The sequence below is a fragment of the Zootoca vivipara genome, chromosome 1 (genome assembly GCF_965207765.1).
Source record: "Zootoca vivipara chromosome 1, rZooViv2.hap1.1, whole genome shotgun sequence".
Taxonomy (NCBI): Eukaryota; Metazoa; Chordata; class Lepidosauria; order Squamata; family Lacertidae; genus Zootoca; species Zootoca vivipara.
The window spans coordinates 82,801,692-82,828,412 of record NC_142582.1 but is presented as its reverse complement, the minus strand read 5'-3'; the positions used below and the strand labels follow the sequence as shown (position 1 = coordinate 82,828,412).

Below are 26,721 nucleotides of genomic sequence, written 5' to 3'. Positions count from 1 at the left end.
CTTAGATGCCAGACAGGTTGGCACCACACTTCTGCTTTTTCTTATGACTAAACTAATCCATAACCTTTCCTTGCCATACATAACAGTCTATATACAGTGGTGCCTCGCTTAATGAATGCCCCGCTTAACGAAAGGTTTTTTCTAGTGGAGGTTGCCTCGCTAGATGAATTCGTTTTACGAAAAATTCGTCTAGCGAATCGTGGTTTCCCATAGGAATGCATTGAAATTCAATTAATGCGTTCCTATGGGCAAAAAAAATTCAATGCATTCCTATTCGCTAGACGAATTTTTCGTTATAAGAAAAGACCCATGGAACGAATTAAATTCGTCTAGCGAGGCACCACTGTATGTTGAAAAGTCAAGTCACAATATCCGATACATTATGGAAGATTAAATTTTAATTACAATAATGGTGTGAAAGGCATGACTGTGTGAACCCCCCCCCCCCGTAAAACAAGAACACATAAGAGTTCTTTTGCATAAGGATCCAATGTTTAAGAACTGATTAAAACTTTCAGCACTATGATATTCTCAAACCACCCATATGCTGTTTTTGTCTGAAACCAAGACTATGGGAATCAATTTTACATACCGGTATATTTTTTTAAAATGATATAAATGCAGGCTGTTTGTAATAAAACCTCTAAGTGGTTTATAATAAGTATTTTAAAATATTAATAAAAGTTTGATTTAAGTAATTAAAAACACTTAAAAGTTCATTGAAACCAATAGTAAACTAGAGAGAGATTAAAACACAGCAGCGTCTTTGTGTCTGGATAGACTTGCTTAAAGAAAGATGTTTTAGCAGGTGCTGAAAAGAGTAAAGTGAAAGAGCCTGCCTGATGTCAGTAAGTGATAGATTCCGAAGTATAGGTGTTGCTACGCTAAAAGATCTATTTCTTACAACTTGTCACTTTGGATTGAAAAGCACTGATCTTTCAAAGCCCTCTCATTAAATTGTTTGTTGGTTTGAAAGCAATAATTTGAAAAGCTCTCGGCAGCGACCCTGCTTGGAAAGTTTACATTGTAAGGACAGATCTAAAATGCTTGATTGGCACAAGCATCATTTCTTTCCACTGTATTTTCCAGGAATGAGCACTTTTAGGCAACCAAAATTGCAATTTTTTTCAAAACCAGATAATATTCTGGTATCTGGAAAATACCCTTTCCCATTTTGGGGGCGGGGGGGGGGGGGAACTATCCAACCTGAAGAGCTCAGAATCTAAAAGGTATTAAAAATGTATTCACCTCATAATTCAAGCTCTCAAGCCACCATGCAGGGGATTCCATTAAGTTCCTCTAAAAAATGTCTCCGGTGAAGCTATCATTCAAGAGGCAAAATACATCAAAAGCAGCTGCATGCTTCTCTTAATGAAATCTGCAAGAAGTTCCCATTAGTTGAAGGGAGCAGCAGTTCCAGAAACTGAAGCATTTCACTAAGTCATGTAAGTGGGGGGTTTACACACAGGGACTGATCACAGAAAAGCTCCTGCTGGCATGACAAGAAGGAAATTCGGTGGACTTGCTCTTCCACCGAGCAGAGAATGGTAAGGACAATGCACATTGCTTCAGTATATGATGTGGCAACTACAGAAAGTGTACAATTTGTACAATTGGGGAGGGGAACAGGCAGTTGCTTGGCTCTGTTCACTTGACTGAGATATGGTTTGCACCTTTTGTGCCCTGATTGGAATCAATTCCCTTTTACTTCCTATTTTTGTGCTGGGATCATAGCTGCCAAGTTTTCCCTTTTCTCGCGAGGAAGCCTATTCAGCATAAGGGAAAATCCCTTAAAAAAGGGATAACTTGGCAGCTATGGCTGGGATATTGACTCAGAAATAATTAGCGAGTTCGATTTCCTATTAGAAAGACTCATGTAAAGGCAAGAGGATGAATTTGGGTAGAGGGTATCAGGCAAGCATCCTATGTACCTACCAAGGCATGATCACTGAATGGGAGTCCCCAGAGTTTACTTGCAGTATGTCTCTAAACTGCGATTGCTGAGAGCTTAACAAGAGGAGTAGGGCACTTGTTGATCTCCCAGAAGCATGTGGTATGGTGGGCTACTATTAGAAAGAGGGTGCAGGACCAGACAGACCTCTGTTCTGACTGAGGATGGATCTTCATCTAATCTAATCAGAGCAATGTGACACCATTAGCATGTCTGACAGATGGGAAAGTCCTTTAACAATGGAATTAAACTACAATCCTATGCAATCAAGCAATATGTCTCTACTTTCCCTAATCGTTCTGCAATCAAATTGTATGCAGCTCAGTGAAGCCTGATTTATACATGACATGGACCATAGGCAAGGATGCATTCTTTTGGTGCTCTACTATTTTTTTAAGCACTCAACAGGTGCGGTGACTTATTTTGTGGTCCAGGCAGGTATGCTATGGACAAATGAACCAGCAGATATGGCAAGCGCATTTAAACATATGCATTTCCATGCAAGGGATTTATTTTAGCCTGCTCTGCTAAGATGGTCAAGAGCAGGCACCCCCAAACTGCAGCACTCCAGATGTTTTAGCCTACAACTCCCATGATCCCTAGTTGTGAGGGACAAGGGATACCGGGAAGTCCCTCCCATCTTAAGTTCCAGCCCATCCCCAAGCGCTGGAGAGAGTAAGGAGAGCTCTGCCTCCAGCGGAGAGTCAGGAAGTGGTGTCCGAGGCTCAGGCAAGGTTGTGGAGCCCATGCCTCAGGTGGGAAAGGAAGTTGGACGCATGGGGGGGAGGCCAATCCCCCCAACTCCCGAATTGCAACGCAAACGTAGGGGGAAGAGGTTGGGTCTGCCAAAGCTTTGGTGCTGGAAGAAAACGCGCCAATCGCCATTCGGAGGTTCTGACACCTCACCTTAAGGATGCATTTTTACCGCTCTGAACACTGTAAATAATCAGCACTTAATAAAAGCCTTAAAAGACCATGCTGGAGTCGTTACTCTAGAGTAGCCATATCAGGCCCTCTGACAGCAACCTCCGAATCTTTTTTTGGCTACTTTGGAGTGCAGCGATGAGCGCTCAAGAGGCTGAGCATTGGAGGCTGGAGGCCGAAGCAGCGAAGCAGGAGCTACGGAACCTCACAGCGCAGGCACAGCAGCAATTGCATGCCGCTCAGGAGGAAGCGCGAGGGGCGCAGGAGGAGCTGAACAAGCTGGTGGACCAGGTGAGGACAAAAGAGGAGACTGAGAAACAGCTAAGGGTGATGGTATTGGACCTGCAGAAAAAGTTGGAAGAGGAGAAAGCCGCTAGAGGTGGGGGGGGGGGCGCCCCAGCCGCAGCTAGTCCAAGTGAGAAGGGGACAGAGCCTAGTCACCAAGTTTAGTGGCGACCCTAGGGAGTACCTAGGATTCGAGACAGAAATAAATTATGCGCTGGAATTGCATGCAGCAGAATTCCCAGATGACGCGCACAGAGTCTCCTTTATCATAGAGCATTTGACGGGGGCCGCCCGAGAATGGGTAAGACCGCTCATCGCGCAAAAAAATCCTTGCATGAAGAACGCAAAATTATTTCTAGAAGCTTTAAAAATAATGTACGCTAGTGACAGTGAAATGGAGGCCACTAAAGAGGAGCTTCACAACTTAACACAAGGAAAATCGACAGTTAGGGACTACTGGGCGAGATTCACCATGCTGGTGCACAAACTGGGGTGGGATCTGCAAAGTGAGCCAGTGAAATCAGCCTTCTACCTGGGTTTGCACGCAGACGTTAAGGATGAGCTGGCAAGAGGTCCTAAACCGCGAACTATGGATGAGTTAAGCAAAGCGGCGCTAGCGGTGGGGGGTGAGACAGGAATCCAGATGGAATGACAAACAAGCGACGCGCGCAGCAAAACCTTGGTTCCCACGCTCCCAGGACAGACCACATCACCAAACCCCACCCCAGGGCCCGCCCCCAGACCCGCCCAGGCCAAGCCCAGAGCCGGAACCGATGGAGATCGGTGGAGCGCGCGCGCGGGCTTTTCAAACCCCGGCGGCGCCAAGACGCAAGGAGGGAAGAGGCGGGAATTGCTTTCTCTGCAACTCCCCCCGGCATCGCGTCAGAGACTGCCCTCATCGCAGAGAGTGGCAAGGAAAGGCGGGAACGGTTGTACCTTCCCCCACTGAAGCAGCACCACAGCAGGGAAACGAGACAGCCTGGCTGCAGGAGACAAGGGGCAGCAGCCAGGCACAGTCAGCAGACAACAGCCCCAGCCCGCCCACCCGCACAGAGAGGAGCAGAGCCAGCCCACCCCTCCCAGAGCAGGAGTGGTTCTAGAAGTCACGCTAACGCTCCCAAATGGCTATCCCCTGACGGTCCTCGCCTTAATTGACAGTGGTGCCTCAGCCAACTTCTTCTCGAGAAACTTTGCAGAAGAGCACCAGATCCAGCTTCTGCAGCTGGATTTTCCCCTGCACGTAGCCACCATTGACGGCAGAGAGTTGCTGGGAGGGGCCATCACTCATCAACCCCCCCCCCCATGAGAATGACGGTGGGAAGGCACTCAGAGACACTGGCGTTCAACGTCACGACCATCTCAGACCCCCCCATCGTTTTGGGAATGAGCTGGCTGGTGCGCCACGACCCCTCCATAAGTTGGCACCAGAGATGCATCACGTTTGGGTCGGACTTTTGTCTGGAACATTGCATGCAGCACCAACCAGGGGAGGGGCCTCCAATAGCCACGGTGGCCACCATGCATGTCAAAGGGGGTGAGGCGATACCCAAGCAGTACTGGGACCTGCAGGAGGTCTTCAGCGAAGCGGAGTCCGACCACCTACCCCCACACAGGTCTTTCGACTGCCAGATCAACCTGGTGCCAGGGGCAACGATACCCCCAGCCAAGCTGTACGCCATGTCAGATCAGGAACTGGAGGATCTGCGTGCGTTTATAGACAAGAACCTCAAGAGGGGGTTCATCAGAGAAAGCAAGGCAGCAGGGGGCAGCCCGGTCTTCTGGGTGGACAAGAAAGACACGCAACAGCGCCGTCTTGTGGTGGATTTCAGACGGCTCAATTCAGTGACAGAGCCAGTGGCTTTCCCCATGCCCAGAGTGGACGATCTCCTGACAGCGGCACGCAGGGGCAAGATTTTCACCAAGCTAGACCTGAGGGGGGCGTACAACTTGATCAGGATCCGGGAAGGCGATGAGTGGAAAACCACGATGTTCACGCCTCTGGGCTCTTTTGAATATCTGGTGATGCCCTTCGGGTTGCAAGGGGGCTCAGCATGCTTCCAGGCCTTCATGCAGCACGTCCTGGGGTCCCTTCTCTTCAAGAACTGCTTGGTCTTCCTGGATGACATCCTTATCTATTCCGCTGACCCAGTGCAACATGTGAAGGATGTCAGGGAGGTGTTGCAACGCCTGAAGGAGAACCACCTGTATGTGAAGCTGGAGAAGTGCACGTTTCACACCAGGGAAGTGGACTTCCTGGGCTACAAACTGTCAGACAAGGAACTGGCGATGGACAAGGACAAGGTGCAGGCCATCCTGGACTGGCACAGCCCCAGGACGCGCAAAGATGCCCAACGCCTCCTAGGATTCGCCAACTTCTACAGGAAATTCATCAAGAACTTCTCGCGGGTTACGGCTCCCATCACGGACTGCCTGAGAGGCAAGCAGAAGTTCAGGTGGACGCCAGAGGCGCAAGCAGCGTTCGAAAGCCTCAAGAGGGTGTTCGCGTCCGACCAGAACCTGTTCCACGTGGTGCAGGATGCGCCCCTACGCGTGGAGACAGATGCTTCAGACCGGGCGTTGGGAGCGATCCTGTTGCAACTGGACGCCAACAGAGAGTGGAGACCTTGTGCCTTCTTCTCCAGGAAGCTGACACAGCCTGAACGCAACTACACGGTGTTTGATAGGGAACTTCTTGCGATCCACGCTGCTTTCCAGCACTGGCGACACTTCCTGGTGGGCGCCAAGCACCCCATCCAGGTGTGCACAGACCACAAGAACCTGGAGTTCTGGAGAACGGCCAGGGTGCTCAACCAGCGACAGATACGGTGGGCAGAGTTCTTCTCGAACTTCAACTTCTCCATCCACTACATCCCGGGGGAGCAGAATGTCAGGGCGGATGCCCTCTCCCGCAAACCAGAGTACTTGGAGCAGGAGTTGCCACCAGCGCCCAGGCACATTTTCCCCCCATCAGCATGGTCCTGCGGAGCAGCAGTGGTGAGCGAGGCAGAACTCACAGCACTGACGGCAGCAGATGAGTTTGCCTCCCGCATCTTCAGAGACTTGCGAGGGGGGAGGGAGCAGGCCAAAGACTTTGAGGAAAGGAGGGGTGCCCTGTACCTGCCCACCAAACAGCTGAGAGGTAAGGTCCTCAAGCAGATGCACGACAACCCAACGGCGGGTCATTTCGGAAGGGACAAAACCACTCACCTAGTCATGAGACACTTCTGGTGGCCAGGGGTGCGGGAGGATGTTCGGGATTATGTAAGGGGATGTGACACCTGCCAGAGAGCAAAGGTGGTCAGAGCGCCACCAGCAGGTTTGCTGGAGCCATTAGCCACACCGCACAGGCCGTGGGAAGTAGTGTCCATGGACTTCATCACAGACCTGCCGTCGTCCAGGGGCAAGACCGCAGTGTTGGTGGTGGTGGACCTCATGTCCAAAATGTGCCACTTTATACCGTGTGCCAGGGCGGTCTCGGCAGAAGAGACGGCCAAACTGTTTGTGGACCACGTATTCAGACTGCATGGATTGCCTTTAAGAGTTATTTCGGATCGTGGCCGCCAATTTGTTTCCAGGTTCTGGCGGCGGCTAATGAACCTCCTGCAGGTGGAGGTCAGTTTGTCTACGGCTCGGCACCCGCAGACCAATGGACAGGCGGAGCGGGTCGACGCCATTCTGCAGCAGTACCTGAGATGTTACGTCAGCCAGAGGCAGACGGACTGGGTAGATCGCCTGCCACTGGCAGAATTTGCCTACAACAATGCGGTGCACGTCTCCACAGGGGTGTCGCCCTTTAAGGCCAACTACGGGCGCGACCTCAGATCTTTCCCGGAGAGGGAGGGGGAGGAGGAGGAAGAGGGCCCACAGGCAGAGGATTGGGCAGAGGACCTGGAGACGGTGCATCAGCAGCTCAGAGAACACTTGGAGAGGGCCAAGGAAGCGTACAAGAAGGAGGCAGATCGCCACAGGCGACCGGGAGAGGTCATCAGGGTGGGGGACAAGGTTTGGTTATCCTCGGAAGGTCTTCCCACCAGGGGGCGATGCAAGAAGTTAGCACCCAGGAGGCTGGGCCCCTTCACGGTCACGCAACAGGTCAACCCAGTAGCCTTCAGGCTAGCACTGCCTGGGGACATGAGAGTGCACCCAGTGTTTCATAGATCGCTGCTGTCGCCGTACAGAGAAAGTACCAGGTTCAGGGACAGCGATCAGCCTCCAGAGGGAGGGGGGAAACGGGAGACGCCCGACAGCTCAATGAGGCAACTGAGATTTTAGACTCAAGGAGAGGGGTGAGAGGGCTGGAGTACCTGATAGCATGGGAGGACACTCCGCCGTCCCACAATGAGTGGATACCGGCCATGGAAGTACCCGAGGAATTTTTAGTGGAAGAGTTCCACGCCCTTTTCCCCCACAGACCCAAGCCCTGGCACATGGAAAGGGAGGAGGAGGGGGAGGGGCGGGAGGAAGGGATCGCAGGCAGCAGCTCTCCATGGAGATGGGAAGCAGAATTTGAGGATACGGAAGAAGAGGTGTGGGTTTCACCGAGGTCGACTACGTCAGAGACAGGAGAGGACTGGCAGAACATTTTTACTCCCACCAGCTCTGACGCCACTGACTTCTTGGGATTCCCGTCTTCGCAGGGGGAAGGGGAAAGATCGCAGGATTGGGGGGAAATTTTTACACCCACAGGCTCGGATGCCACAGACTTCTTGGGGTTTCACTCATCCCCAGCAAGCAGAGAGCCCCTAGGGAGGGGGGGAGAGGAGCCTGGGAGGGGGGTGGATGTGAGGGACAAGGGATACCGGGAAGTCCCTCCCATCTTAAGTTCCAGCCCATCCCCAAGCGCTGGAGAGAGTAAGGAGAGCTCTGCCTCCAGCGGAGAGTCAGGAAGTGGTGTCCGAGGCTCAGGCAAGGTTGTGGAGCCCATGCCTCAGGTGGGAAAGGAAGTTGGACGCACGGGGGGGAGGCCAATCCCCCCAACTCCCGAATTGCGACGCAAACGTAGGGGGAAGAGGTTGGGTCTGCCAAAGCTTTGGTGCTGGAAGAAAACGCGCCAATCGCCATTCGGAGGTTCTGACACCTCACCTTAAGGATGCATTTTTACCGCTCTGAACACTGTAAATAATCAGCACTTAACAAAAGCCTTAAAAGACCATGCTGGAGTCGTTACTCTAGAGTAGCCATATCAGGCCCTCTGACACTAGTTAACAGGACCAGTGTCAGGGATGATGGGAATTGTAGTCCAAAACATCTGGAGGGCCGAAGTTTGGGGGTGCCTGGTCAAGAGTGTAGGTACAGCGGAGGTGGCCAACTTCAACATTAAGGTCCTTGTATCCTTAATGGTTGTATCAAAGTGGGAAGTTTCAAATCGCTGCAGAGAAGTTGCACACAGTGAAATTCCTTCTCTCATACACTTATTAATGCTAACAGTGAAAAAGAGGCGCTTTCCAAACTTAGAAACGTAGAAAGTAACTGCTCTGAAAAAGAAGAAAAGGCTCAACCCCCCTTTGCTGTGCTCACTATTCCAATATTCACTTACTTTCTAAAGTCAAAGAGGATGACTCTGTTGTGGAACTGTGAAGAAGATCTGTAGAATCATCTTCAGTCACTGCCGCAAGATTTTCTTCCATGGATATGATCTCAGAATCGGGCTTGTCAAGGTACTTCTGCTTGGTATGGCTGCTGCCTTGGCTCTTCCCGTGACAGTGGCCTGTGAAACACACAGACATGACTCCCTTAGGCCAAGCTGCTATAATCATCTGAATTATTGACACATACACACAAATGGTCTACAAACAAGGATGATCATGTACAATGCTTTGGAAATTAATGGCAGTCATTAAGTGACACACTTTCCGAAGTATCTCTCTCACCTTGTCAATCACAAGTGGGAAGAGGAGCACTTGGATGGGCTACGGAACAGAAAATCAAAAAGTGCAAAAGGAAAAGGGAGAACGATGGCAAGAATAAAAATATGGAAGGCATTTTTATTTAGAAACCAACCCTACAGGCAGTGCCCTAAGTCCTACAACATGGTAGTTGAAACAGAATTGAGAGGGGGACAGAAACCATGTCCCTTGATGTGCACACACGGAAGGGAGGACAGGACACCCACCCCAAACTCTAGCCAAGATCTGAAAGCTTCCTGAATGAGACTGAACATACACAGAATTCATATGTTGGACTACACAGAGAGCACGAAGATTTTCCTGCTCTTTCTTTCTGCTGCAGTATGAAGGCTGGGTCCTATTCTTGAAAATCCTGTTATTTCACTCTCACTTGGTTTCTACTGGGTTGATTTTGATTGCTAGGTTCAAATACTGCACTGTCTCTCTTTAACTGATACAAATCTGCTCAGGAAAGCCTTACAATGCAAGTTGATAGGTAAGAGTTGTGAAATACAGTGATACCTTGGTTCTCGAACTTGATCCGTTCCGGGAGTCCGTTCGACTCCTAAAACCATTCGAAAACCGAGGCGCGGCTTCCGATTGGCTCCAGGAGCTTCCTGCACTCAAGCAGAAGCCGCGTCGGACGTTCGGCTTCTGAAAAACATTTGCAAACCGGAACACTTACTTCCAGGTTTGCAGTGTTCAGGAGCCAAGCTGTTCGAGTACCAAGGTACCACTATAAATATCAAGCCACATAATCCATGGCAATGTTGAATAAAATTCACAAATCTAATAAAAAACTGAGACTTTCATCCCTAGACTTTTGCTCCTCGTTTTGCACGAGTCAAGATTAAACCAGTTTCCTGTTTCAGCAAAACCATAGTTAACGATTTTGGAACAAGTCAAGTGAACTTCAAATGGTTTAATATTTAATAATGTTAAGAAATGAGGTGTTTTTTTAAAAAAATGTGTGTGTGTGTGCATATGCATGGGCAACTAGATCAGTGAAAAAGTTTGTGAACTAGTCATACTGGGAACATGCTCAGCTGCTAAAATGCAATTTTAGGTTTGGGTATCCATTGCTCCAAGTGAAATATGAGAAAGTATGAAGGCTCAGGATCTCACTTAAATAAGGCCAGACTTTTGTTACTTAGGAAGAGGCCAAAACGAAACAGAGTGAGATCTACAGAACATGCAGTCTCAGTAAAAATCTCCCTCTTTAATCTGCTGGTGAGTGGTATTGTATTCAGTAACAGAATGAAGAGGGTAACCAAAATTATTTTACAATGTAGGTTAATGACAGAGTAGCACAAGCAGCTAAACTTCACACACTTTTAAAGCATCTGCTATACAATTACATTTGTCTTTGTCATCTCTCCCTGGTCTCAGCACTGCGCCTCCCTCCCCTCCCCCAACTCATCTCACCCCCCCATTAAAATTTAATTGGTTTCATCTTTTTAAATCTGCTTTACACAGCCTCATGTATAATTCATCAGAGATAGTGAGCACAGGACCACAACACGGAAATGAGGCCTTTTTGGTGACATCTGATCCAGACTACATTGTGAGATGCCCTTCAGCAGAATGAACCTTGGATACTTTAGCATTCCAAAAAAAATTAATTAAGTGGATGCTATGGAAAAGCCTTATGGTGCATGCATGTGTTTATATACACCCACACTAAAAAGAACACTGTGGAGAAGAGATGAGGGAAGGACAAAATGGGAAAATAATGAAATTCTAGAATAATGTGCTTGTTAAGCTAGCACCATATTTATTATTCGTTTTAAATAGATTAGATTAGGAGACTGCAATCTACGCACAGCGTTAAAAACTGGCAGTGATCTACCCCCTTTTTTGGGGTTCAGGTCAAAGTCTACCTGTTGGACATGCCTGGACTAGATGATGGCATGCACCATTTTTGGAAGATGAAGCCCTGCTATACTAAGAAAGCCAAAGAATCTACTTTACTTTACAGAGGTAAAGCGGTTTTACTTTTACAGAAAAAGCAGTTGGAGTATTGAAAACCAGTAGCAGCACTCAAATAGCCACTTTTAGATCTAATGTATAACACGGAAAGATCTCAGATGCTGGAAGTCTTGACACCACTTGCCAGTGTGTACTAAACTAACGGCATCAAGTGGGGGAAATAAGAGAAAATGGCACTGCTCCAGTTGAACAGAGGTAGGGAACCCTTTGCAGCCTGAAGGCTGTGCTCCCTTCATGGGCACCTGGCAGGGTGGGCAGGGCCACAGGCAGAAATGGGTGGGGCAACTCTGACTTTTGCACAAAGTCTACATTCCAGCCCAGCAAAAGTCAGAGGTTTCTACATGACCCAACTCTGTATCATCCATCCAGCAAAGCAAGAAGCCCCATCACAGTTCAAGGGCACATTCCAGGCAAGCAAAAGCACTTCAGAAGGGCATGGAGGTATTTGGTTCCCTAAGACTCCCTGGAAAAGACCCTGATGTTGGGAAAGATGGAGGGCACAAGGAGAAGGGGACGACAGAGGACGAAATGGTTGGTCAGTGTTCTTGAAGCTACGAACATGAGTTTGACCAAACTGCGGGAGGCAGTGGAAGACAGGAGTGCCTGGCGTGCTATGCTCCATGAGGTCAAGAAGAGTCGGACACGACTAAACGACTAAACAACAACAACCAACAAACAACTTCTCTATTAGAAGATCATCAGCTGAACAGGAGCCAATGTACACCATTTTACTGTTGAAATCAGGGCAACTACAATTTTGATTAGCTATAATTGATACATCCAAGTTGTGGGCAGTTTCCTCTCAACAATGGTAAGGCTTTAATTTATATAATACATTTTAATTTAACATTATAAAGTAACCACAAAAGGCAACATAGATGGTGAAGCAGTAAGGATGCTAGACATGTTCTTTGGTTTAAAAAAGTTGAAGGATCTGGGAAAGCACATTCTAGAGAAAACTAGCATTCAGAGGCATATGGTCTCTTGACAGTGGTGGTAGAACATAGCCTTTGATAGTATCATCCTCCAGAAATTTGTCAATCCTCTTTTAAAACCACCCAAGTTGATGGCCACCACCACCTCCTGTGGAAGCAAATTCCATAGTTTAGAACTATACACTGTGTGGAAGAAGTGCTTTCTTTCATCTGTCCTGAATTCAACTACATTGGATGTCCCCCAGTTCTAGTGTTATGTGAGAGGGGGAGAAACATATCTCTAGCCACTTTTTCCAACACCCAGCATAATTTTATATACCTCTATCATGCATCCTCTTATTCACCTTTTTTTCCAATACCAACCTAAGAAACTGCATACTGTAAAAAACAGAGTTGGAAAGGGCCCTGTAGGCCATCAATCCCCTGTTCAGTGCAGGAAATCCAGAACTAGACTATCTCCAAGAGATGGCTGTCCAGTGTCTACTTGAAGATCTCCCCCTCACATGTATAAGTGTCAAACTATTTTGACTATGAAGAAGTTTCTCTTAATGTTCAACCAAAGTATATCCTCCTGCGACTTTATGAAAGCTCAAAAAGAAGAGTCCTAATCAGGATGTCAAATGTCCATGGAGTAGGAACCCAGTGCCCTCCACAGCTCCCTGTAATATGCACCAGTCCCCCTACTGTTCTGCTATTCCTGCAATAGGGGATCTCTAGCTTGTGATTCCAATTAGGCCTGGCAGGGGTCCTAATTCATGCCATGCTACAATGGAAAAACAGATCACCTGATGTCATGATGACATCTGGTGACTGACAGTTGAGTGGTCCTGCCCTTCTGTTAAACCTGCCCATAGGGGAGCTCAAGAGACTCTAGCCATTCCCCATCCCGTTGGTATTTCTAGTCCTTGTGTACCTTTCTTCCACTCTCCCATTCAATCCCAAACAAGACATCAGTAACCTAAATCTTGGAAGCAGAATCATACAATCAGTTTAGCCAACATTGTTTTCTAATTTACTTGACCATGGCTGTTTGGCTACACTACTGTGAATGCAATAATGGAATGCAGGGCAGTTTGATTGATGCTACATACTTTGATCCAATATATTATTATGCAAACAAAACTAATTTAGTTGATGCTGTAATATGTGGTTCATTATCAATATAAATTTCAACAAGCGGATGTCCTCATATATATTGATAGCAAACTTGTTATATAACAAACCAGTGCACATTTGTTTTTTAACTAGGGTGTTCTCACCCCTAACATTGTACGTAAATGTAGAAACAGGTTGATCCTATTAACGTATAGGACAAACTGTAATAAAACATCTATTACTCCAATATAACTTACTTTTAAATGTTACAGTTGTGACATTTCTTTTTTTGCATTAGAAAAGCAGCAGCAGCAAGGCACACAACCCAATGTCTGACCAATTGCATAATGGGCTCTGTTCCCAGCAACGATAGTGCTAAAAATTACCCTTATGAAATATAAACCATCACTAAATAAATCATGAAAAGAAAAAAGCAGGGCGAACGTCTGTCTGCTAAATTTGAACACAATGTGGCACAAAAGGGACACACGTACACAAACCCACCTCCCCAGAGAATGGCTGGCAATCCCATAGCCCCTTTAAAAATGCACAATTGATCTATGAATAATGGGCCGGGGGGGGGGGCAGCTACCATAAAAGCCACCATACCCTAATCATTGTCCTCCCTCTCCAATGGTTACAACGTGAATTTTCTCCCTGTGACGTGGATGGAGACCACAGCGTGTTCTCAGCCCTGTCTGGGAACGAGGCCCAACATGGAAGATGGCTTCTAAATTTAACTCTCCAACATCGTCAGCAGATAAGAAAGACTAGGAAATGCTATTTGCAATGCCTCTCAGGGTACTCTGATGCTACATATAGAGCAGCAGGCTAAGCAGTGGTGTGGCCTGAATTTCAATTAGTGCCTCAAATATAACTTGACGTCCTTTAGAAGACAGGGGAGGGTGAAATGCACAGACCGTTAGAATGGCAATGGCATGTTCTCGGAAAACTTTTTACAGCTTCTGGTATGCATTTCTGTTTTTTCTCTTTCCAGAATAAAATATTATCTATGTCCGCAACCTTTCTTGTATGGAGAACCCCCATCTTCAGCCATTATCTTCCTAAATACAGGCATACCTTGGAGATATTGCAGAACACTGCAAGAAAGCGACTATCGCAAGAAAGCAAGTAACACAATATTTTTTGTTTCCCGGTGATTAAAGTTATGTTTACCCTATGCTGCAGTAGCCTATTAAGCCAAGCCCCTGGCTGCAGGGGCAGGAAGGGAAAACCAGTAGCCAGCTCTACTTCTGTGGCCAGAAGAGGGGCAGCGATGGTGGAGGGGCTTTGTTCCCCTGGAAGCGGCCGGGCTGCCTGCAGCTGCACCCGTGACGTCATAAGGAACAATATTTGTGAACTGCAATAAGGCAAAGTGCAATAAAATGAGGTGGGGGCTCTATGTCTCAATATTGGCCTATTTATGTAAACCAATTCTATCTACCTACTCCTGTTTACAGCAAGCCAGAACGACAATGGCTGTAAACCATGACTTGGCCTGAGTCCAACCCAACATTGCTTATTTTTAGGGTAAAATATCTGCTCAGTACTATTTCTCTTAAAACACCCAAGCAGCACACCTGAAAATGTTCCTGAGCCGTGGCCACAGGACCAGAAAAACCTCATCTGAGAGAGAAAAAGACAACTTCTTGGAAGCTGCATTAATGGATCTCTTAGTGTTAAGGCAGGTGGGCAACCTGTTCAACAATACAGACCCACCTCTAGGAATGTCTCATGTGATGGAAGACTGCCACTAATGTGCATTATATTTATATTTTTAAAGCAATAGATTTGCCTCTCATTTTCATAAATGTAATCGATCTGGCCTGCAGCATTATTTTAGGATTGTAACACTTAGAAGTGTAAAACTTCAAATCTTGAAAAGTATTGCTAAATAGACTGATGAGTTGAAAGCAAAGTAAATTTGATCTTCTTTCTACTTGCCTTCTTTGTGATTCAGCAGCACTTCTTGTATCTTCAAATTCATCTACGTGGCCAGGAGAGCCACATTTCATAGTGGCTCCGAGAGAAACTTTAATAGCAAATCTGATGCACAAAAGCAAAATATACTCCAAAGTTTCACGAAATTCACTGGAACTTATTCCTAAATGTCGGTAATGTAGCAACCACAGACACTTTTGTTTGTCAGATTTGGGTTTGTTACATATTTCTAACAAGAGTCCTGCTCTTGGCAAGTTCCCTTGTGGCTGACTGTGGCTGGATAGCACCTGCTGCATGGGAATCCCAGAAGCACAATTTGAGCTGGTAGGTGATCAGGTCGTTTTCCAAAAGAATGCCTATGATAGCAGATTGCTTCCACATGCTGGTTGTGTTTTTCCTACCTTCTTACTCTAAGAAAGCAACTGAAAACTCTCTCATGAAGATGCTTTTAGGGATGCCCCACTTGGCTTCTACCTATTATCTTGTCCTTTCACCATTTTCCCTTAAAGAAATGGTTTACTATTTATGATGTTATTACACTTATGTTATTATACTGTGTACCGCACTCGATACAAGCTTTAAGTAATATCTAGTAAGGTATAGATTATTATATTTTTCTGAGTAACAGAACTTCTATTCTGAGAGAACTCTTACTCTATATACAGTGGTACCTTGGAAGTTGAATGGAATCCGTTCTGAACGTCCGTTCGACTTCCAAAACATTTTGAAACCAAGGTGTGGCTTCCAATTGGCTGCAGAAAGCTCCTGTAGCCATTCAGAAGCCCCATTGGATGTTCGGGTTCCAAAGAACATTTGCAAACCGAAACACTCACTTCTGGGTTTGTGGCGTTTGGGAGCCAGCACCTAGCTTTTTTTTAGACATTATTGTGTTGCTAACTGTAGATCACAATATGATCCTGTTCTTCTTGTCCAAACTGGAAAAAAACAGGATTATAAATTACAATTTCTCGCCAGAACTTTGGGAAATCTTGCTTTTCTAAAAGAATGTTTGAAGGTTCTTCAAAGCCTCATGTGTGGTGTGGGTGATGTAAAATTGATAAGATACTAGTCTAAAAGTAGCTTCCTCCCATGTAAGATCCTAGTCTACCCTATTCTAAAAGCTGGTTGATACTGTATAAATTCTCCCAGTATAGCTCTGGAGAAAACAACACCAAAAGGAAACCACTTAAGGAGCTTATTCCAAAAAGCTCAAAGATATACATACTGCTGAATGGAAATGCGATACCTTATGCCACAAGAGGGCACCAGAAAACACAGCACTTTAAGAAAGCACAGTATAGATGCTTTTAAAGAAATGCATATGTAGTGTGGGAATAGATAGGGAATGAACAGGAGCTTCATAATAAGAAAAAACCTAAGAAAAACCATAACTAGAATGCTACAGAATGAGAATCACCATGTATGGGCGCATATACACAAAGTCTAAGCCAACCTTCTTCAACCTGGTTCCCTCCAGATGTTTTGGACTGCAACTTCCTCCATTCCTGACCGTTAGCAATGCTGGCTGGGGCTGATGGGAGTTGCAATCCAAAACGACTGGAGGCGACCAAGTTGGAGAAAGCTGTCCTAAAGAATGTAGAGGAAGCCACCATCGTGGCAGATGAAAGAGGGAGGTGTGAGCATGTCACCGAAGTTAATTTTTAAAAGTCCACCTGGGACCATCCAAGGTAATCCCCCGAACAATAGTGCTTGATATTCATGTTAACAAAGGAAAGTAGGTACCTCAAGGACTGGAAGTCAGAAACAGTTACTGTGGTTGAACATTTATTTTGGCCTACCAAACCTTTCTCCAACCTGTTGTCCTCTAGATGTTTTGGAGAACACTTCTATAAACCCTGACCATTATTTGGCCATGGCGGCTGTTGTCCAAAACACCTGGAGGGCATGAGAATTGTCTAGCTCAAGCAAATTTAAGGCTCTAACCCTACAGTTGCTTTACTGGGAACAGAACTTATTTTTGAATAAGCATGCACATAATTGCATTATAAACCTTCAACAACCTTTCTGCAAAACACTTAAGTGAAAAGGAAAATTTGGCAAACACTGTGACACCTAGGATATACAGCATTTTTCGCTCCATAGGACGCACCTAGTTTTTAGAGGAGGAAAACAAGAATTTTTTTTTGCTTTCTTGAATTGTCCTATGCATAGCAGCCAACTCCCAGAGGCCTAGGTGCCTTTGCCCCCCCTCCCAAATTAAATATTTGAGGAAGCTTCTTTTGCAAAGGGGGAGAGCTCCATTTTTTTGAGGATCAGCTCAAAGTTGTGCTGCTTTTTTTGCAAATGGGGAAAGCCCCTTTTTTTGGGGGGGGTGTCAGCTCACAGTTGTGCATTTTTTTTTTTTGCAAAGGGGGAAAGCTCCATTTTTAGGATCAGCTCATTCTGCAGCTTCTCTAGGAAAGGGACCCATTTCTACAGTTTCCAGACAGATAATCTAATCAGCCAGTCACGTCGCTGGGGAAGCAAACAGCCTCCCACTGCAGACAACAATTGAGGCCTGGGCGGGCCGGAAAGGGAGCTAGCTCCCTTATCTCCCTCCCCGATCTCTTGCTATCAGCTGTTGAGCGGGTTCCTTTCAACACTCTCTTTCCCTCTTGTTAGCCTTTAGCTCTTTCTAAAAAAGAAAGCATGACCTGCCTTTCACCCCTGGGCAATTCGGCTCCAGGGACCACACATTTGCTCCATAAGACGCAAAGAATTTCCTCTTACTTTTTAGGAGGAAAAAAGTGCGTCTTAAGGAGCGAAAAATACGGTATCCTAAATCCACTTGCAAGGGAGTAAGTCCCACAGAACATGGAGTTACTTGTAAGTAAATACTGTATGTATATTGACATATTTGGAGCAGTTCTGGTGACCATTAATTTTTGCCATGTAATTCTGTACCTGGGACAGGGAGTGTCTAAGGGACAAAGCACAGCCCTGTGCCTAATTGCCATTCTTATGTTATTTGATAAATAAAATTATTTATTTACCTCAGATAAAAACCACCTATTATCACACTGCTAAACCAGCATGTCAAGGGAGGAATAGGATCTATTGCTACTGAAGCCCTTTCATTCTTCCACCTTTATAGTAAGAAACCAAAAGTAATGGGAGTGTACAGGCATACCTTGGAGATATTGCGGATTTGGTTCCAGACCACCGCAATAAAGCAAGTCAGACTTTTTGTTTTGTTTCCTAGTGCATGTACAAGTTACGTTTACATGATACTGTAGTCTATTAAGCCACACACCTTGCAGCTGCAGGGGTGGGGTGGGAAAAAAAAAACTAACTCCAGCTCCAGCCCTAGTCAGTTCTACTCCCGTGGCCAGAAGGTGGATGGCAAGGGCAGGGCGGGGCTTCCTTCCTCTGGAAGCGGCCGGACTGCTTGCAGCTGCATCCGCATCTTCGTAAGAAGCAATCATATGTTCAATGCAATAAAGCGAAGTATGCCTGCATAACATGCCGTCCCATTTCTGCAGTATGGTCAGTTCAATTAGTAGTATGCTGAAGAGTTGTGCTCAGAGAGATGGCAATCATCAATGCAATTAACTGCCACCCCATACCTAACTGGGGCAGCAACAAGTACAATAGTAGTGATACGCAACTACTCTGGGTATTTAGTTGTGTATTATTACTGAACCTTAATCTGGATGTGTTCAAGATTACCGGACGTGTATTCCACAAAGTCATGACTTTCCATTAAATAGGAGTTAGCACCAGTAACATGTGGAATGCAAACAAACCTACATGTAGCTTTTATTTATTTGATTATGTAGCACAACACTACGCCAATGTTGCACTATCTACTTTTTGTGTATCGGTGGTGGAGCATATGCGTTACATGCTGATATCCCAGTTTCAATCCCTGGCATTTCTAGATAGGACTGGGAAAAATCCCTGATTCAATCCCTGGAGAGCTATTGGCAGTCAAGGTAGACTGGCATTCCTCAACTGGTGCCCTTCAGATGTTTTGAACTTCATCCACCATCATCCCTGCCCCATGTTCACACAGGCTGGGACCAACAGGAGTTGTAGCCCAAAACATCTGGGGACACAATACACAATAACAAGCTAGATAGACTCAGTCAGTTCTGGGTGTCCCAGTGCTTGAGATATGCTCAAATATGTTTCAAAGGTTTGATTCCTATAAAGAGCCCCCCCCCCTTGAGCCTATTAAGGAAAAAGGAAAAAGAAAAAATAACACAGAACAATGATCATCAGACATCCTGGCAAATTCCTGGTATCTTCTTTTCACTTTCCATTTTTTTCAATCCCGCAAAAAAATAAAATAAAATCAAGTGTCAGAAGCTGGAGTCATTAGAATGTTTATTTCACATTCTAAAAATAACAGCAACAAAAGAAATGTCCACACCATTTCTCATGTTCAAATGTCTAATGTTCTCACATTAGCAGGGGATAGACAAGATGACCTGAAGTGTTTCCCACCTTTGTAGTCTATAAAAGAAAGGAACACAGCATATGAAGAGCAAGAGAGAGAACAATGTCAATATGGAAGCTTCCAATATTGAATCCATGTTTTGTCCACTTTCCCACTGGTAGATCTTGATTTATTTTTTTCTGAGAGTTATTAATAGTTATGAACAGAGGGAAGAAATATCATCCTTATGAACCCAGATTAGTGCCAAATTGAGAACAACCACATTGGGACCATCATTCTTATGAACAGAGAGAAGAAAGCTCCTTACTTCCTTCCCACAAACAGTCATGCAAGCAAAATAACTAACATAGAAGAATGATGCAGCCTTAGAACCTGTATTTCAATAAAACCCATACTCTGCGCATAATTTTGTTGCCATACTTGTTGAAAATGTAACAGAAGATTGGGATTTTACTTCAAAAGATAGACGAACATGAAAAATTCACATACTGTATTCTAGCAGTCATGAGAATCTTAAGTTACAAAGGCAGAGATTTTGGTCAATATTCTGATCCTGCGCTTTCCCAGTAGACGGCCCTGAATTTAGCAATCCTAAACTACTCAGAAGTGCATATATGTGTGATTTTTAACACTTTGTATAACCAAGGGTTGAATCACAGTCAGTAGTGAAAATCTGTAACCAGCACTGAATGTAAAGGAAAGTTTCTTCACTTGGTTACGGAAGCTCACAAACATTTCCTGCATCTTTGGGTTCTACTTGCACCCTAAGAATCTATTTTGACAATGTTAGGTATGACAAAAAGAAAAGAAAAGAAAAGAAAAGAAAAGAGAAGAATGGAGGCTGGGTGTTGGAGGACAATGAAGTGGAAGCCAACAGTCTTAATAGCCACCAACCAGAGAGGAGGAAAAAAAAAGCACTTGTATACTACAGGAAACTCTGCCTACCCCCCTCACTACGGGCTCAGACTGCAAGAAGTCTTCCTCAGCACCACTGTGGTTTAAGCCTTGTACAAAAGCATAGCTTTAAATTTCTCCCGTCAACTGAAACAGAAAACTTCCTTTTTGAAAGCTGAGATTCTGAGAAGTCTGATTCTAGGTTCTGCACTTATGCTAAGAATCTGGATGCACATATGCAGTCCTGTTTCTAATCCCTTGAAAGGTATCTCTTTATGAAACATGGGAAAATAAAATCTTGGCATAGAGAAGATACTTAAGTAGGGGAATGCCATGCAATTCCATCCCTTAATTCAGCGTTTCTCAACCTGTGGGTTGTGATGCTTGTGCAAATGTGTCATCGGTTGTATATGTAAACCCAAAAGGATTATTGTTTTTAATCCTTAACTGGTATAGTACCTCAGATAACATTTTGCATTTTTGGGCATATTATAATGCTGTGTTGATACTTGTAACCAAATGCCAGAAAGGGTCAAGTTTCACACTGTAATGCTAGTGAACTGCTCTCTGGTGGCTTGCAGCAGATCTGGTGACAACTTGGCACAACGTGCTTGTAAGCACCCACAAATCAGAGGATGAGTAAATAGTTGAGCCAAGGGTGATTTGAAATGTGCTTAGTTGAAATAAGAAATACCTTTATCCTATGTATTAACTGATGTGAGACTATGTCTGACAACCATCAAAGCCTCCATTGACCTACTTGGTAATAAAATGTAAGCTCAAGCCATCCCGCTGATACTTGATAAAATGGGCTTATCGTAAATAAAACTTTAAGATGCTCGTAGTTCATTATATCTATCACTGATTGTGTAACTATGCTTTTAGAATAAAGTTTTACAGTTTATGAGGCAATACCCTGCAATCTGATGGTTAGTTTTCTTACATTCTCACAAACAAACCAGTAATAATTTAGTAAGTACTATAAATATTTCAATAAATTAAACTCCATATTAATAGGGGTATTGTTGAATTTTGCTTCGATGCCTCAAGTGATGGTTTAAAAGTAGGCAGACTTGCAATTGAAATGTACAAAACAGACAGCTGTTGAAGACCAAAGTCCAAAAGTCATGTGACAGTAAAATGGTCGCTATATCAAAAAGTTTGGGAACCACTGCCTTAAATAATCCTAATGTGTTAGCTCATACAGATAATTGGATAGGGATTATACTAGATCAGTTCCAATCATATATTCAAATAAAATTTAAGTGCTATTAAGGAGCAAAAATGCACCGGAGATTTAGCAGCTATAGGTGAAGACAGAATTTGTTTAATCTTTTCACAGCTTTACTTGAAAAGGAAGCTAAATCTCTTCTAATATTTACAGCAGGTTCTGAACAACAGGGAGCCTGCTTTTATATAGTGGTGCAGATGGGTTTAAAGTGACATGTTATTCCATGTTTAGGGCCATTCTCTCCCCGTCTCCCTGGTTCTTGGTATTTGCTAAGAAAACAGATGAGGTGTAAACATGGGACTATTGCAGCAGCCCTACAGCAGAGCAATGCTATTGAAGGGCTTGAAACTAACCTAGCATTCTCTATTTAGTAAACACTGCACCCAATTTGTAAGGAGAATTAGATAGGGAATTCTGGGAAGACAACTTTCCAAAAATTACTCTCAATTAGATCTAACTGAAAAAAACCACTGTTCCCTTTTCTAGTTGGACAGAGAGAGAGAGCGCGAGCAGATGAAAAACAGATTATCAATGAGGGAGAGAAAGAGAAGTAGTCCAATTTCTGCAGGTAGTGTTGAAGGGATAAAGTTACTAATTTGGGGACTGTTTCAGCAGCTGCTTACCACTGCAGGCAGAAGAGGTGATGTTGTACAGAAACGGATAGAACTGCAAACAGCGGATCAGCTTCAGGCTCCTCTCACACTCCAGACACTTTGTCGCAATATCCAGGGCATGCCTGAAAGCCTGCAATGCCCCACTGACGTTCTTCAGAGCCAAGCAGGCATTTCCTAAGCTCAAGAAGGTCAGAGGCTAAAAAGGCGAAAGGCAAACTTCCATCAGCACAGGCATAGGCAAAACCCAGATTTCAGTTCAGTTGTCAAAAGAACTGGAAATTTACAACAAGCATGCTCAGATCTTGGGAGTTCTGTTTCAAATATGTGCGTGTATGTACGCATATGTACTTAAAGCCGCCCTTTAAGATATCAGTATCTTTTTACATTAAGACTGATAATACAGTATTCAAACCTATAAGATACAGTATGGACTTATTGGTTTGGCTCTTAAGCAGCTAAAGTAGAAGGAAACTCATTGAAGGGGACCTTTTCATGCCCTGCCCCATCTAGTTCCCACTGTTCTACAAAAGCTTCTCTAGGTGGTATAATAAGGATCCTCCGAACAGTTAGGGGTGGATTCAAGATTCCCACTTCTCCCAATTGTTCAAGAGGTCCTTTGATTCTCTAGATTTTCTTAGGAAGGGGAACAGGGTGTTGGATGGGACCCGCCCCCCCTGTGTGAGCTTCCTTCCACTCAATGGTTTATGAACATTATTGAAGTGTTCTGAAACCCTTGTATAAATATTTCTGACTAGTTAGGAGTCCTGGGCAACCATGTCAATTAACAGCAGCTGAACAAAATGAAGACAGGGTTTAAAGAATTAATTTGTGTGAAGTTAGCAAACAAGTGCTGGGCCCCTTTGAGTAACTATATTTTTACATCAATACATTCAAGCAACTTCCCAAGATTCAAATGTAACAAACCACTTCTACTAATTCACTTCTGGACACTGAGATGGGGTATGAAAGAAATACTTCTGCTTCAATCCTACTTAAGCAAACAGAACAGAAGAGAACAGGGGAAAAATGAAGACTCACCTCAGAGCCATTGATGGCTAAAGCTTTTCGGAGAAGTTTGCTGGCATCCAGATGAAGACCATAATGAATTAGAAGGTTGGCTAGATTGACTAAAGGAATATCCTGGAATTCATGTGGGGTCAAGTTAAAGGCCTTTTGTAAGCAAGTGAAGGCGAAGGTGCCATTTCCAAATGCACGCCAGTAAAGGCCAGCCTCATTGAGAACCAACCATAAGGGATCCCTTGCCTGAAATAAACCACAAAAAAGAAAGGCTACCCTCATTAATCTCATTCCATGCTTTACCATGTTAGACTACCACTGCCCCCCTAGATGTTACAGCAACAGATGTTTGCAGAGATCACTGCCGGAGGGTCATGCATATACCAATCAGCTGCACACAGCAAAACATTGATCTAACTATGTCCTAATATTCTACTACACCCCAGTGAAACAAGGAACACAGGATGTGCTGACGCAGGTGAGAGCAAGCTTGATTCTCAATGGCTGGAGTCTCCAAGGGCAGGGAGCATGTTTAGCCCCCATCTCACAGCTATCTAAATGCTTTCTGCAGTGTTTATGGCTTGCATTAAAAGCAGCATTAACAATAAAAGAACAGATTTGCATAACAAGATTATGCCCCTATATAATGTGGAAGGTATTTCTAAGGCCCATGTCTAAGGTCTAAGATTTGTTTAATATCTCATCAGTTAAGTGGGATTGTGAATCAGCAGGGAACACACACACACACACACACACACACACACACACACACACACACACTCTTACATAAACAAAAGATACATGAGAGTCTTGCTTAGAATAAAATATGTAATTAAATTGACTAAGAGTGCTAGTATTCTGTGAATCAAACAATTCACATTACAACATGAGTATCTATGTGCATGTATTTTCTGACAAGTTATGTCTCCTTTCTGTGGGTTCAAAAGCTTTTATGCTGCTATTTTAATTCTGCTGTTGTTATATTTTACTCTTTTCTATCGTGAGCTGCCCATAGAACATATGCCATTAGGAAGCCACTATAGATAAAGCAAATACACAATTCTATAGTCTCTGGGATACCTACCCTATCCTTCTAGCATTCCTGTATGGTTAAAATGCTATAATTCAGAATATACTATTACATTTCCAACATTTACCAGAGCTAGCACTGTACCATTTTCTTTCCGGAAGGCAGCAGTACTGCAGCAGAATTTCTTTCCTACAATTTCCTAGATTGCTATATTTCTTGAAATCATAGGTATAGTGTACAGCAGGAATATTGGCCTGTAAATCTCCTTCAGTATTTGTCAATCCAAGGCTTCACAGCTATCAATATATTTCTTGACAAAAGGACCCTGTATGTTTTCGACCATACCAAGAATAGCTTGAAACAAATTCAATTTCTAGTCATCATTGGTACTCGTGGTATTATATTCTTTGTTTGCCCTTATTTCACTCTATGTCAATCAGTCACGGAGGCTGTAAAATCTGACCAAATCAGCACTTTTCATGCATAAAAATCACAAACATTTCTAACAAAAATAAAGAAGTGGAATGATTTACAGTTGACTTAAGTGGAACACTCTGAATCAATTAAAGAGATTATTGCTTTTGTAGATGAGGGCCCTTTGGGATTCTGGAAAAAAATCCATATACTCTAAGAGGAAAATAAAAAGCATACATTGCAGTCATTGCAATTACCTTTACAATGGCATGATAGATGAATGATCCTATTTGCTGCTGCGTAACTGATTGATTGTTGACACGAGAGTATAATATCTGTGCAAGACAGAGAAGTGTTTAAAACCATACATTTGAACCTATCGAATGCAAGACTTTAATGCAGAAAAGTTAGTTTGGTAATTCAAATTTAATGATCTAAAGGATCAGCAGGTTTTACCACAAAATGAAAACCCAAGAGAGCCTACTTTTCTATTTGGATGGTTATGGCTAAATTGCAAAGACTGGAAAAATCATTGCAATTCAACTGGAAAAATCATCAGCTCCATGTTAACTTCATAAATTAAACAAATAATGTATTATGCTTGTAGAGACAATGATGATCATAGAACTGAAAACAAGCAACCTGAACTTTGGCTAAAACCAGATGAGTCTTACGCTATCTGCATGAAGGCTTACTGTTGGTAGAGTGTTTGGAGAAAACAACATAGTCAAAATCCAACAGAAAACAAACAGAAACCGCAAGTCTAAATAGTCAAGTAATATAGCCTAAGCTGGCTTGATTTAGCAACAGCTACTTCTGGTCCCTTACAGAGGGAAAGGAGGTGATAATTTTGCCCATATTGCTGGGGTGGTTCAGTGCTAAGATTGAGAGAAAGTGGCTTGCCTTAGGCCAACTAGCAAGTTCACAGCAGTGGTAAGATGCCAGTTACGGATTTCCCAATTCACAGCTCAAACTCGTAGCCACCAGCTATACCACAATGTAAAGCACCACTAATTGGAAGTGCATAAATGCTTCCTTGCACCTGTATCATGTCAACTAACCGAATAAACCAAGTTCACAGAATCTGATCGTAATGCAAAAGCAGGCTGCCTTGAACATTTTGCAGGTAGGTCAATTGAAACAAACATGTTGTAATGGCTACAGGCTTCCCTTCCGTGGTGACTTGGCCATTTCCAAACTGAATTTTATGTGGGAAGACCTCTTGCTTTCAAGAAGTTGTCAAGTCTGAAAGTGGCAATTTATAGGACAGAGAAGACCATAAGTATACTAACAATCTTCAAATATAATCATAAAATCTCTTACTTGTTTGGCATGATCATCTGGCATCTTTACTCTCAGATCCAGATGACTGTCTAGTTCTTTGATCAAAAAGTGCAAAGAGTCACTGTTATGGGCATCAGTAATGGAAGAACAATCTGGCTCATAGACCTCTGTTTGTGCATCGACATCCCCTGGACTGCTAAGTATTGAATGGATTCTAAGAAATTTAAACAAACACCGCACAGGTATAAAAATATGATTCAGACTACAGGACTACCAAATGAATAGAAACAATCATAGTAGAATTAAATTGCTTCATAAATAAGAGAGGCAGAACAAATGTTCATTACTGTCAGACAATAGTAGCTTTGGTTTGGCACTCTTTACTATGCCACAGCACTAAAGGTAACCTGAAAATGAAAATCCCACTGAACTCATTCTGATTTACTCTAAAGGTAGCATGCAAAGGACTGCAGCCTATTTTCCAGTTTTCTAACTGAACATCACATGCAACATCTTTTAGTCTCATTGCTGTTGGTTTTTCAGTGCTAGGCATATTACATGTTTCAAAAACTGTATTTTTGTATTATACTATTATTATGCTGCTGCTGCTGTGAGCTGCTCTGGCTACATTTGCATACAAATGACATATGAATTAATTTATTAACAGTACTCACCTTTGCCCCCTGCTTTCTGGATGCAGGAAATAAGTTGGTAGTTCTCCTGGGGAGGGGATAGCTGGGTAGGTTTTTACACACTCTGATCTTTTAGGCCACAAAATATTCTGCTTCTCCTGATCACAGAGAAAATATTTCTTAAGGTATCACAAAGTG

The 26,721-nt window shown here is 44.1% G+C and overlaps 1 protein-coding gene across 1 annotated transcript in view; it reads right to left on the bottom strand.

The window, feature by feature from the left end:
* TTC17 (tetratricopeptide repeat domain 17) overlaps positions 1 to 26,721 on the bottom strand; it is a 66,978-nt gene that overhangs the window by 18,530 nt on the left and 21,727 nt on the right. Inside the window, exons 12-17 of the mRNA XM_035116059.3 lie at positions 26,566 to 26,681; positions 25,931 to 26,105; positions 24,865 to 24,942; positions 23,185 to 23,409; positions 22,156 to 22,342; positions 8,697 to 8,867 (exon numbers count right to left, since the gene is read on the bottom strand). Coding sequence (XP_034971950.3) covers positions 8,697 to 8,867; positions 22,156 to 22,342; positions 23,185 to 23,409; positions 24,865 to 24,942; positions 25,931 to 26,105; positions 26,566 to 26,681 — 952 coding nt within the window. The remainder of the gene's footprint in view (positions 1 to 8,696; positions 8,868 to 22,155; positions 22,343 to 23,184; positions 23,410 to 24,864; positions 24,943 to 25,930; positions 26,106 to 26,565; positions 26,682 to 26,721) is intronic.